This window comes from Marmota flaviventris, chromosome 1 (assembly GCF_047511675.1).
Source record: "Marmota flaviventris isolate mMarFla1 chromosome 1, mMarFla1.hap1, whole genome shotgun sequence".
NCBI classification, from domain to species: domain Eukaryota; kingdom Metazoa; phylum Chordata; class Mammalia; order Rodentia; family Sciuridae; genus Marmota; species Marmota flaviventris.
In genome coordinates this window covers 42,604,066-42,617,580 of record NC_092498.1, presented here as the reverse complement: position 1 = coordinate 42,617,580, position 13,515 = coordinate 42,604,066, and the positions used below count along the sequence as shown (strand labels likewise).

General features: G+C 39.3%; 1 protein-coding gene across 3 annotated transcripts in view; it reads right to left on the bottom strand.

Moving 5' to 3' along the window:
* Mdfic (MyoD family inhibitor domain containing) overlaps positions 1-13,309 on the bottom strand; it is an 88,598-nt gene extending 75,289 nt beyond the window's left edge. Inside the window, exons 1-3 of one of the 3 annotated variants that reach the window (XM_027926499.2) lie at positions 12,963-13,309; positions 12,800-12,862; positions 12,481-12,676 (exon numbers count right to left, since the gene is read on the bottom strand). In XM_027926499.2, coding sequence (XP_027782300.2) covers positions 12,481-12,574 — 94 coding nt within the window. In that variant the 5' untranslated portion in view covers positions 12,575-12,676; positions 12,800-12,862; positions 12,963-13,309. Of the gene's footprint in view, positions 1-12,480; positions 12,677-12,799; positions 12,863-12,949 lie in introns of all 3 variants that reach the window. The other 2 variants (XM_071612721.1, XM_071612715.1) reach the window with 2 other exon arrangements.
* Positions 13,310-13,515: the final 206 nt, after the last annotated feature.

The following is a 13,515-nucleotide window of genomic DNA, read 5'->3' as shown; positions in this document are numbered from 1 at the left end:
TTCTTCCAGATGAATAAAATAAATTCTCATTAGAGTCTCTGAGGCAGAAATGCTACCCCTAAGTCCTTCTCTGCACAGGGTCTGAAATCAAGGAGCTTGGGCCACCACTAAGGATATGAATTCTGGGCAAGTTAATCTTTCACTTCAAAATGGGAATTACAACAGTATTTACCTCGTAAGGTCGACGTAGAAATGACCCTAACCCTAGAAAGCAGAATGAGCAAGGTCTCATTCACAGTGGCTATTATTATTACATTAAATATTATGACATACAGCATATTTTAAAAACCTGCTAAAAACAAATCACAGGGAGGCTGTTGAGGGAAGTATACATTTAGTAATCCCTATATGAAAAACCATTGCAAATGATCTCTTTGCAGACTGCACAAAAAATGTTCTGTTTTCTCTGAAAATGTGTGCTATTTTATTTTCCTGGTAGACAATGTAAGTCTAGATATAAAAATATTACTTTCTTTTTAACTCAAATTTATAAACAAAATTGAATCTATATCTCTACCTTCTGATTTTTTTCCCAAGCTTAGATCTCCTAGGATACCCACATTTTCCATTATTCTGTTTTAATCTTTTCTTTAAATGTACTCTCATAAGCCACCTCAAATATTCTACTGAACTAGGCAAAGGTGTGTATAAGCTCACAAACCAATCATCAAATACATTTTCTACTTGTTATCCATATTTTATTTGCTTACTTAGTAAAAGAGTATATAAATGAGGATAGTTGGCAGAAATCATTACAAAGCCTCATAAAACTTAATCAGTATAAATCTATTTTACAGAAAGGAATATAAGAAACTCTCTTTCTGCATAAATTTGGGGATTTCTGCTTGTTAGGTCTCATACTCTTCAATTAAATATTTGATAATAATCTATGACAGATCATTTATAATCTGCAAAATACATATATTGCTACTGTTCAAAACTCTATACTTCCTTTCTCTATAAACAAATTTGCTTTGAACAATTTTATTTTTACTCTTCCATCCAAACACCAGCATTATTACAATCTATGTGCATTCTAGTTTATGGAATCTCAAGTAATCTGAGACTACAATCTCTCAGAAAAGTAAAAAACTGAGTTTGGATTTTCCCAGAGGCTCAAAAATGTGGAAATTCTAAAATGCTCCCCAAATGTAACCTTTAAAAAACCAAAGATAAGGCAGTTTTCAGGAAGGCCCTTAGGCTTTGGAATTTTACTTCTTTACTGATCCAAAAAAAAAAAACCTTGAGTCCCATGACCTTTAAGGAACAAAGCAAAACTAACCTATTTTGTCTAATGTTCTAAAATGGATTAAAATCTCAAAATCTCAATGCCTAAAGCATTTTTAACAAATGATTGAGCATGGCCAGAACATTCCATAATCTTGTAAACACAAAAAAGTTATTATGCAATTACAGATATATTATAAATGTTTGTTGAATGGTTAAATGCTTCAATCAACTTAATTTAATGAATTCATTGCTACCAGTATTTTGAAAAGTGGTTAGAGTTCTGAGCAAGACTTAAAATGTATTCCTTCAAAGGGCTTCTTATCAATTTAGAAGTTTAGGGTGTGATTCAAAAGAATGTGGAGGGGAGGAGACATTGACTTTATCAGTTTATGGATTTGAGGAAAAGGAAGGCATATACATAAGGAAAGTATAAAACAATTACAAAATAAACAGAACATACAATATAATATAAATGTACAAGAATAGGTACAAAATGTTACAATTGTAAAAAATATATCAGAATAAATCAGGGCTCTATATAAGTGAGGGGAGGAGTAGAAATTCTGCAACTTCCACTTAAAAAAGAAGAAAGAAAGAAAGAAAAAGTAAGGGAAGTTAGATAACATGATTCAGGGGACCAGAACACATTATCTCAGTCATCTTAATCGCCAGTACTTTTTAAGTTGAAACTAAGTTCCTTATGCTAAGAATATATTTTCAGGATGACTGACCCACAGACACAGAAACTCCTACCTCCTTAAATCCAGGTTCAATTATGTTTACTCAGCCAATAAGTATGCTCATGCTAGAGCCAAACATTCATAGGCTTCTGGAATTTGGAGTTATGCTCTCTGTGGTCCCTGGAATAACCCGATGACATGAATTTAGCACCCAGCAGCCCAAAGAAGAGCAGACTCACGTTAGGGGTAGGGAAATAGCCTCAGAAGAAATAGCTTACTCCACTTTAATTATTCAGAGACCTTCCTCACATTTGGCTAAAATCCACTTCCCTGTCATTTTCACTGATTCATCATATTTTGCCTTTGGAAAAACCAAACAAAGTAAACAAATCAAAAAAGCGAGGGCTCACCCTCACTTCATGTGACAGCGCTGTGTTCTTCTACCTTCCTTGTGTTAAACAACCTCAATTGGATGGTTTTTCAGATGTTTTACATTTAATTTACTCTTAAAGGCAGGAGAATCTTCCTGATCTTATCTAGAAAGCTATCACAATAGAGTTTGTATAACTGGTGGCTGAATTCCAGACACCAAGTCTCTGCAGCTCCCTTAATTAGCAGTCTATGTGCCTCATTCTACATCTTCCCCTTTTAAACATGAGGAAACACCCATCTTTAGTCTTTCATGGAGTCATTCTTATAAGTGCTGCTGTTTAAAAAGCATTTCTGTTAACTCTCAAAGAGTTATCTGATCAGGAACACTTTCTCTCTCTGGCTTTCTGGTTAGGCGCAGAAACCATCCTTATTTGGTTTTATTACAAGAATGATGGCCAGTGAAAATCAAAAGCAAATCAAAGGGGCTGCTTTAATCCGTAAAGGAATTTCAAAGCTATGGAGATTAAACTTGAAGTAAATAAATAACAGAGGTCGGAGAGGATGGTTTCCAAGAGGTAAAGGCATAAATAAGATAATAATGAGTAAACTAGTATTGTATTAAAATTGATTTCTTAGATTTGAGAATGATAGATATGGATTTGGTTTTAAGTCCCTTCTTAATTCTCATATATGCCCAATCCAGAAGCTTCTCATTTAATTCAGAAGCCAGGCCTTACATCTTCTCGACCTTGTCCTCCCTGGCTTTGACTCTGCTAGCATTCTCTGGATTCTCCTTTAAGCCCACTAGAAAGCTATCTTTTCGTGATACCGTCTTTGCAATCTCAGTAACTCCACATTTCAGTTCCTCCAGCATGAGAACATGTAGATCCACTATCCTGGATAGATATATCCTATGTGGAGGTACCATCTTTAGCCACTGAAATTCAACACTCCCCACAATTTGTCACTATGCTTTTCTCCCTGCCTGGTCCTCCGACTATGGCTTGCATCTCAGTCCATGATAGTTACAGAATCAGCATTAACTGTATTTCCCCCTTAATTCCTGTTGCAACATTAATCAAGTACTAGATCCTGCTACATACACCTTCCAAATTTCTCCCAAATCTGTACTTTTATCTCCATGTCCCTGCCAATGTCTCAATTTCTTTCCTCTCCAATCAGAATTACTTTCACATCAGAAAGACTGAATATATTGCTCCTTAGATCAAGAATTACACTCATTTGCACATTGATGGTTATTCTCACATAGTACATATTTTATATTGTAAACTCCTGTGCTTGATAATTTCACCTTCTATTTCAAAGACAAACAGTAAAGCCCTTCCAAAATCCTGCATGTTCCTTGGGTGATGAAAGAAATAAGAACAAAGTAGGTCTATGTTCATAGAGACCCCAGAGATCAGAAGGGCATCCATCATGAAAAAAGAGCAGGAGTGTGCATTTGAGAAAAGATAGGAAAGAGAGGGGGCTGGTTCCTTCATACTCTGCCACTTAGCCTTGAGTGCCTGTCACGTACTCAACCACATGTTGCATTATTTTTAGTGCTCAACTCTGCACAATTAAAAAAAAAAACTACAGTCTGAGTATTTTTCAGCTGAGTTCACTAGATGCTCCAAGCCCAGCAAAAACTAACTCCTTCACATCCTGAGATTCTCTCCCAACCTCTAAGTGTATTAGCTCCAGAATGATGTCAGCAGTTTGTTGGCAACTGGTCATCAACTAATTTGTCATATGTTCTTGTTGTAATCTTGAATTGATATTTAAATAAGGGATTGCAATTTAATTTGCTAGAGATTCATATTTCATCCTCTCTCAACTAGTTTAGAAATTCCTTCAGTGCACAACAATGTATTGTACATTCATAATCTTCACAGGACCCTGGACATAGTAGATGTACATAGTAAACACAAAATATATTTGTAGACAGGGTTTTCCCTTTCAAATGTCTTAACTGGAAAACGTTTGTGTTACCATAAACATCAATTTCAGACTTTATTCCTTGGACTCCTTTAAAAAAACAGACAGAAAGGCACATGTATATGAATCATCTTACTTCAGATCATGTGGGTGTGAATCTGAAAACAGAAGTAGACTGGGAGTAGAAACCACAAACAAAACTGAATTCATGTTACACTCTTTCATAGTTCCTACTCAGGGAACCCAAAGTGATCAGAATGAGCCTACACAATGGAACGCATAACTCAGTTTCAAAGACTTAAGGTTCAAAAGCTTTCCTCATTCAGGACATGCATGCTAATGAGAAAAGAAGTTATTAAGAGTTTAAGTAACTTCAGGAAAGTGTTACCGGCAAGACAGAGAGGGAGAAGAGAGAGAGACATCTGAAACACTGACTCATATACAGCACTGAGAGAAAAAGGCTACACCATCTTCGATTTGCTCCAATGAATCACCAACATTACACTCTCCAAAATCTAGAATCTAGACAGTCCAGAATCAGTGTGCTCTTAATAAAAACTGAATAAAGTCTTTTAGAAGTAGAAACAGAAATCAGTTGATTTATCTTCTGCCTTTATCACAGGGGAATACTTACATTATCTCAGAAAAACAATTTGATTGAATCTTCCTCTGTTGTTTGTTATTGTTCTAAGTAATCTTCCATTTGCAAATGGCATAACATTAGATTGGGTCAATTTATGTTTCCTTATTTTCCCCCAGTCTTTTATGACTATAAAAATATAATACTAGTAAAATAACTGCATTCTGTTATTCGGCTTTCTTTCCATGAAATCACCTCAACAAGAACCAGGAAATAGGGTTCAAAGAAACAGGAAAAGCCCTTACACACCCAAAAATTCCATGCCTTCCCTAGCAGCCCTGTAAAGGTCACTGGATCATATATATTAAATTTTTGTCCATAGACTGACCAAACTAAGCAAACAAGCATAATCTTCCCTGACCATAAATTTTAGCTTGCCATTTGCATCCCTGGGCTCTCTGGCTCCTCTACCCTGCCTGGAAAACAAGGTCAGTTAGTACAAACAAAGTCTTCCCACACATGCATGATATCTGTCCCTTGTCCTCACATTGTTTCCACACTGCCAACATCCAACCCTGTGCTAATTTCAAAATCCATTCTCTCTGCTTCTGTTCCCAAGCTCCCATGTGCTGTTTCTGAGAAAGGCAATCAACCATGATAACCCATATCCACTGGAATTCATGCCATTCATTCTTAGGTAAGCCCCAAGTGTTACTAAGCAGCTCTGTTTGCCCCCAAGTGACTCCCTCTTGAATTCTTCACTCTTCCAAATCTTCTCCACATATCTCCAATCTCTCCATTCATCCTAACCTCCCTTGCTTTCAGCAAATGTTACCATCTACTTCACTGAGAAGATAGAGGCCTTCAGTAGTCTCCTTCTCTTTTTTAGATCAGATTTTTTCTGGATTATCACCAATCACTCTCTCCCAGCACCATCTCAAAAGGATACATTGCTCTCTTTCCAAAAACTGGTAAAGAATTCCTTCAAGAATTTTACTCTTTCAGTTACAAAAACCCACAGTAACATCCTTCCATCCCTCTCCCTGTCACCTTTGGCCTACTTCTAGATCCCTTGGCTTTCCTCCCATTCATGTGGAGGGAGAGTGTTCACTCCATCCACTCAACAGAGGCCTTCCTTACATCTGTTTCTCTTTAACGACAACTTTTATTATATTCCATAACCACCAAATGTCCAACACTTCTGTGAGGAATCATTAGGAACTCTTTTTGTAGTTTGGTTGTTGTTGTTGTTATTTTCACTATTCCTCCCTAGAGCACATCCATTCCTAAACTTCAGTCTTCAGTCCTTTCCCTCGCTCTTGTGCCCACTCATCAGCAACGTGATGGTAAATTCTTGGCCTCAGAGTCTAACCCTCACCACTGTCCTAGTTACAAATTCTCATTTCCAGCTGCCTATTGGCCCTCATGATTAAGGACAAGTTCCCTGGAATCAGCCTAGTCAAAAGACTCAAGTGGGGTGCAGTGGTGCATACCTATAATCCCAGAAGCTTGGGAGGCTGAGGGAAAAGGACTGAAAGTTCAAAGCCAGCCTCAGCAACTTAGTGAGGCCCTAAGCAACTCAGCAAGACCCTGTCTCTAAATAAAATACAAAAAAGGGTTGGAGATGTGGTTCAGTGGTTGAGTACCCCTGGATTCAATCCCCAAAACCAAAAAATAAAAATTAAAATTAAAAAAAAAAGGACTCAACAGCTCCTGATGTTTCTACTCAGGCTACAAAGCAAACCTATGTATTACCTTAAGTTTCCAGCTTTCCCCCATCTCCCATATTAAATATTTTACCCAATCATATGAATTCAGTTCATCAAAATGTGAGCAATGTGAATCTCAGGAGACTCAAAGATGATCAAGTTAAAATTGATGTCCAAGAAGGCATTTGACACTAGCTAGAGCTCTATTCTGCTTCTGTTGTTGTTCCTAAATCTATTTCCTCTGTTCCTCTTTGACAGAGGCTGCCCTAGGTCCACTACTTTTTTGGCAGCCCACTGAAATGGACTCCTCGAAGATTGCCATTTCTACCCTTGCCCCTTTCTCCAAGTGTCACCAGATTTATTTTCCTAAAAACACGTATCAGGTCTGATACTTCCCCCTTCTCAAGAACCTTCAATGGCTCACCACTGCCGACAAGAAAAATGTTCCTTTATACATAAAAAATACCATTTCCTCAGCAGGAGAACCAAGTTTCCTGAAACTGACTTTCCCCTATCTTTGCACTCATTCTCTGTTCCTCCATATGGACCATAAAATGTTCTTGGTGCAGTACCCAACATTCCATGTCTTGCTTTCTACCATCCATCTCCACAACACTGAGGCCTACAACCAGCCTAGTTAGAATTAAAACTTCTTCTTGAGGCTTTTCCAAATCCCCCTCTAATGGTGCTTTCTCTCTCCAAAGTTCTATCCTCACACTTTCTTTGTGCCTCTATTATAGTACCTGTTTCTACACACGCCAACCACAAGCTCAGGTCTCACCATGTTATCCCTTAGAACATTTCTGCACAGTCATCACTTCAAACAGCTCAACCTCTCCAAATGTTCTCTTAAATTTAATCCCTTCCTTCCTATCTCCCTTCCCACCTCCCTCCTTCCTCTTATTAGTTTTTCCCAAGTTACATTCTTCTCTTCTTCATGTGATTCTTTTTCTTCAGGAATAGAAAATGAATTTGCCATTCTGATAAGCCTTGCACTTCTAGAACTAAAATTATAAAATGAACATTAGTTCCTTTACAAACAAAAAAGTTGTAAGGTGCTTGAAAATGCTCCTGAATCCTCTTCCAAATCCAGACAAGTCACCTTCTATTTTTCTAATTAAGCCCGTCCTTTCATAATCATTCATATTCAGAAAGTGTTTTAAACCAGCTTCTATTCACTTTAATTTTGTTCTTGGTTATTTATACGTGGCTGTCAGAGTTGCAATACTAATTTCTCTGGGATTTACCATTATAGACATAAAAATTTAATAAAATATAATTCCAACAATCTTTTGAGATTTATTATGGAGCTAAATATAATTTATCACTGTTTCTATGAAAAAACATAATCCAGGTTCCAAAAGTCTAAATTGCAAATGAACACAACTCATGTGGATATTCAGGACCATTACATGCTGGGATCTCCAAAGTGTAGGATAGCGGGACAAGAATATCTACTGAAGTCGTGAAAGAAAGTATTAAAATCCCATTTACTTACTATCTCATACTTTTTAACTTTTACTTTGTACTTCTCTTACCATGTTCAAAATATATTTTATTTTAGTACATATTGTTTTGAAAACAAATCAGTTTTTACAGGATGAATTCTCTGAAGTACTTTGTGTATGAACTGGTATACGTGATAAAAATTTGAAGAGAATCAGCAGAGTGTTTACTTGGAGTGATATGATTTAAATTTTGGAAGCTGAAAGGAAATTATTTTAGAGCTTTTTGAAGACTTTCCCCTCCAAAAATTAACATAAAAAGGAGATTATCCTGTTCATAAAATCCCTCAACACAACATGTCTTTTTACAAGTGCCTCCAAATTAACAATTCTCAGCTAGAATTAGAGAACTCCTGGAGCTTGTTTGAATGCAGATTCTTTGGTCCCACACCCTGAGAATCTGATTTTGTAAGGCCAGTGTAAAGTAACAGATGTCAGTAAACAGAGAAAGAGAGGGAGAGAGGGTTAGGGTTAGGATTTCTCCAGCTGAACACTGCTCACTGATGACATTTGGAGCCGGATCATTCTTGGGTGTGGGGTTGTCCTAACCTGTGCACTGAGGATGCTGAGCAGCATTACTGGTCCCTTCTTAATAGGAACACACACTCCACTGCATAAGGACCACCAGAGGTGTCTCCAGAGAGAGGCAAATGTCTCCTGGAGGGCAAAATCATCCCCAGCTGAGGACCAGGGATAGAAACTGTCCAAAGATAACACGTTTTGGGAAATGTCATCCTTAAAAGGATAAAACAATATGACAAAAGTATAAGAATACTGATGTGCATAAGCATACTTTATATAAATTGAAATAAACAGGCTTCCCAAAAAGGAAATCTGATTAGCCACTATAAACTCCTGACAACTCAGCTAAGCTTCTAAGTCAAAGCTCTTCTTATGTAATTTCAACTTGAAGATTCTCTCCCTAGCTTCTATTTTAGATTATTTTTAATTAACTTCACTGGCATTTTGCATCCTGCTATGAAAAGTCCGCCTAATAGTCTCAGAGGACTCTCCCAAGAGAGAAGAGTGCATTAAATCACACATTATCACATTAAAGTATATTCCAGCACTCAAGAGTCCAACAGTCTACATCTTGGCAAATGCAATGTGGTGGGGGTGGGGACAGAAACAGGCTCAAGTGATTCACAATATCCAAAGCCTATTAACTCTGATGCATCTGCCCCAGATGAAAAAGTTGTATTGATTCTCTATTTCAACCACATTCATCACAATGACATATATTTTACAGTGTGTGCGTCTACCTAATCTCTTACTTCTGTGTATGGGACCTTGGTCAAGTCACTTAAATACTTTGGATGCCCTTTCCTTCACCTAAAAAAATGAACACCTTCTACTAAATTCTTTCTCAAGATCCCTCTAGTTTACAAGTCACAAATGCATGAATGAAGCAATTAATTACAAGTCTCTTTCAATTATACAAATTCTAGTAACTACTGCACCAAAGCTCAAACACTTAGATTTTCAATGTTGTTTCATAACACAATGACGTTTAAAGTGCTTCTTAAAAAAGAAAACAAAAATGACAATTGGAGGAACCATATGTAAGACTCATTCTGTCTCAGAATCCAATGTGGTCCAAATTGTTCTTCACCTCTCAAGGAATTTGTACTGAATCTTCACATAAGAAGACAGCCCAATATTTTAAAAGTTAGTCATAAGGCAAACACCTATAATCCCAGCAGCTCTGCAGGCTGAGACATGAGGATCACAAGTTCAAAACCAGCCTCAGATTCTTAGAGAAGCCCTAAGCAACTCAGTGAGAACTTGTCTCAAAATATAAAAGGGCTGGGTATGTGGTTCAGTGGTTATGCACGTCTGGGTTCAACCCCTGGTACAAAACAAAATAAAACAAACAAACCAAAAGAAAACTTAGTCACAAATAGGGAAATCATTTTATATGTCCCGTTTACCTGTTTATTTTCTAATTTCAGTAATATAGGTAACAAATCACTCCTGACAGGTCACATACCCTGCAGGTGTAGTTTTGTTTGAACTGCACAAAAATTAGACTTAGTAATTTCTAAAACTTGCAAGTTTTAGAAATGGAGAAATAACACATAAAAATCCAACTTCCAGTATCTCCTGAAATATCAGAAGTTATTAACTCACATCGCAATGATTGGTTAAAGCTAAAGAGTGTGGCCGCCTGGCCCATGAGCTCTCCAGTTCTCTGAAATCCCATTGTTTCCTATTGTCTGACACCTGTCCTGGTTCCTTCTTACAGCCTGTAGCATGTGAGCTCTTGTCCTTGCTCTATAACAATCTTTGAAATACACAGGAGAGATTTCCATGCTCTCTAATGTTTTTAAAGTAATAGTAAATCCCTCAGAATCACAACAAAAATGCAGAATATTTTAAGAAACAGAACTGTGCTCTCAATAAGGACACCTTTTCTAATTCCTAAATCTAAAAAGTAGAAGGAACTATACTGTAGGATTCTCAGCACCACCTGAAAGGATATAGAATGGAATGCTTTATTTGTTGGGGAGTACAGACTTGTGGATCTTTAAATTACTTCCAATTTTAAGGTCTTATGCCTTGGGATACAGTATGGATATCTCTTTGCAAAAATACTAGATATGTAAAAAACATCTATGTTTAAGTTCATACTTGCAAATTTGCTTAATTTTTCATGGGAAGATTTAGTTCACTTCCTTCTTCATTAAATGTCATTTTCTGTTAACTTTCTTAAAACATTTTTCTCACTTACCTACTCACTCCAAAATAAAGTTTTTAAAATACACGTTACAAAAACCTACCTGTTCAAAATACAATAGTTTAGTAGATACTGAAGATTTTCTTTAAAAAAAAATCAACCTTACATCTATAATTAAATAGATCTCTATTCTTTAAAGTTTTCAGAATTAAATGAATTAAAAGAAAAAAAAAAAAAGCAGTGTATGACAATGTTCCTCTTGAAGCTAAGGTAATTTTCTGATATATACATTACTAGTTTCCAGTCTGAGAGCCTGTGTGTTACATACAGCAAAGGTTCTACTTCAGGCCCTTTTAGATGCCCTGCTTCTTAAAGTCAGATCACATGACACCAGGCAGCTTTGCATAACACAGGTGCATTAAGTACTATTGCAGATTCTTCCAGCTGATTTTAAAAATGCATACTAATAAAGTTGAATATCACACATATTAACTATTTCCAAATCAAATTGTTTTCCTTGGGTGTTTGATGTTGATTTTTGACATAAGCATTGTTTAACAATAGTGATTAACAGCTCAAGTGGGAGCATAAACAGCCCATCAATGAGTAGATATGACTACTGAGGACATGCCTAATGACAGGAAAATGATTGTGTTGACAATACAATGTGTAGAACATGGGTTGCTTCTGGGAAAACATATGTTTATCATTCGAGTTCTCTGCTTTTCTGCAGCTAATCATTTTTATTTTTTCTGTTTAGAAAAAAAATGAGTCACTCTTTCAAAGCAAATGATAAATGTAATTCAATTTAACAGCCCTGGATGCCAGAACATTTTAATTTAACCATGGATGTTTCCTGCTTTTATCTAGTGTGGCTTGAACATTAACTTCTTTTCCATCTTTTGGTAGTTTAAAAAAAGAAAAAGCAAAAAACCAAGAAACTCATTACATTATTATGGGGGTAGGAGGTAGCTATCAGATATGCTTAAAGTCAAGACTGTTTGGTATATTTTAGAGTCCTGGAAAATTATTTCGTGTTTATCAGTCTCAGAATCCTTTACATTAAAATGGTCCTTAAAGAAAAATGTATGAAAAAATGTAAGACCCAATGAAAACATTAAGGATATTACCTCCAAGAGAAGAAAGATGTTGTCTAACTTTGTTAAAAGCTTGTTATGGAAGTTCCCAAGAAACAGTAGTATTTTCTCTTTGGAAGAACACAAAGGATCTAATTCATTCTTGGAAAACGTTTCTTTTAAAATACTTGTTTATTTCAAAGCAAAACAATTATTGAAAACATACGCAGGAGTCATTCCAAAGTAATTGGTCACAGAAACCTGGATTATCAACCGGACTGCAGAGTACCCACAAGGAACAGATGAAAAGGAGAGCGCACACATGTTCGTTGGGGAGCTGGAGGCCATCCTGAATCTGAGGGCACCAGGACTGAGGACACCTAGGGAAATGCTTCCCAGCCCATACCTCTGAGTCTTAGGCCCAGAAATGCACATGCTTAAGGAAGAAGCAATCCTGTCATCCTGTTTCTCCGCAACCAAAGGAAGGGGGAGTGGAGGGACCAGCCCATCCCGCCCTCCTATCCGGTTGTTGATCTAAGGCAAGAATCCTGGGCGAACTCGCTTGAGTAACGCGAACTGTGCAAAAGTTCACAACTACAAGATGGGAATGGGTCCTCAGAGCACCAAACCACCCTCCCCATCAGTACACCGGGGACCCAACTTTAAAACGCAACAATGAAAAAGAAGCTCACAAGTTGCGAGCGCGCACTCACCCTGGGCGGGGGAGCCCAGCCGGCCGCCGCCCGCCTCGGCCGCGCGCTGCGGCCCCGCGGGCCCGGGAGCCAGGGCTTCGCCCGCGCTGGACATGGGCCGCTGCACCGAGCCCGCCGCGCCGCCGCCTAGCTCGCCGCCCCGCGGGGCGCACGGAGGAAGGCCTGCTAGGTGTCGAGTGCAGGGAACCGACTGCTTCTGACGAAAAAAAAAAAAAAAAAAAAATGTTTTTAGAGAAGAGCACACTCCGCCTGCGGGACATTCCCTCCCCCTCCGCTTCCCTCCCTCAAACTCCTCCCCGGGGAAGTTTTGATATGAAACCTGCGAGGAAAACTGCTCAGAGTACAGTTGACAGCGGCCGAGCCCGGGGGTGTTGGGAGGGGGCTGTAGGAAGAGAGATCGGGCTGAGGAGAAGCTGGAGGAGGAGGTCAGACCCCCCCCCCCCGGTCCCGGCCGGGTGCCACCACCTACCTCGGCCACCTACCTCTGCATCCCCCCAGTCGCTCAAAGCCCCTTCCTCCGCCTCCTCTTCCGCCCCGGAAAGTTAGCGAGGCTCTGGCAGCGGCCGCATCTCGCCCTGGTGGCCTGACGACGGCGGCGGCCGCCCCTGCGCGTCCCTCCCGCCTCCCTAGGGTTCAGCCCAGACGTCGCAGTGGCGGCAACTGCGGCAGCGGCGGCGGCGGCTCTGACTCCGCGCACTCCGCCCCCTCTTTCCAGCCAGCTCACTCTGGCCAGCTCTTCTCCGACGAGGACTTTTGCCCCCCTCTGTCTCTCTTTCCCGCCTTCCACCACTCCTACACTCCTCTCAAACACTTCTCCCTCTGTTGCTCCTTTTCATCACATCCGGATCGGGGAGGACTCGAACTCTTGGCAGCGGGCCCTGGGCTCTGCCGCGCGCTCCCTCGCGCTGGGAGCTGTCTGGGTCAGGAGGCCAAAGCCGGACAGGGCTGGCGCGTGCTCCTCACTCCAGCGCTGCGCCCACCCGAGCTGGGAAAAAAGGAGGAAATGAGCAGTTTTCTACCTGACCAGTCGTCCCC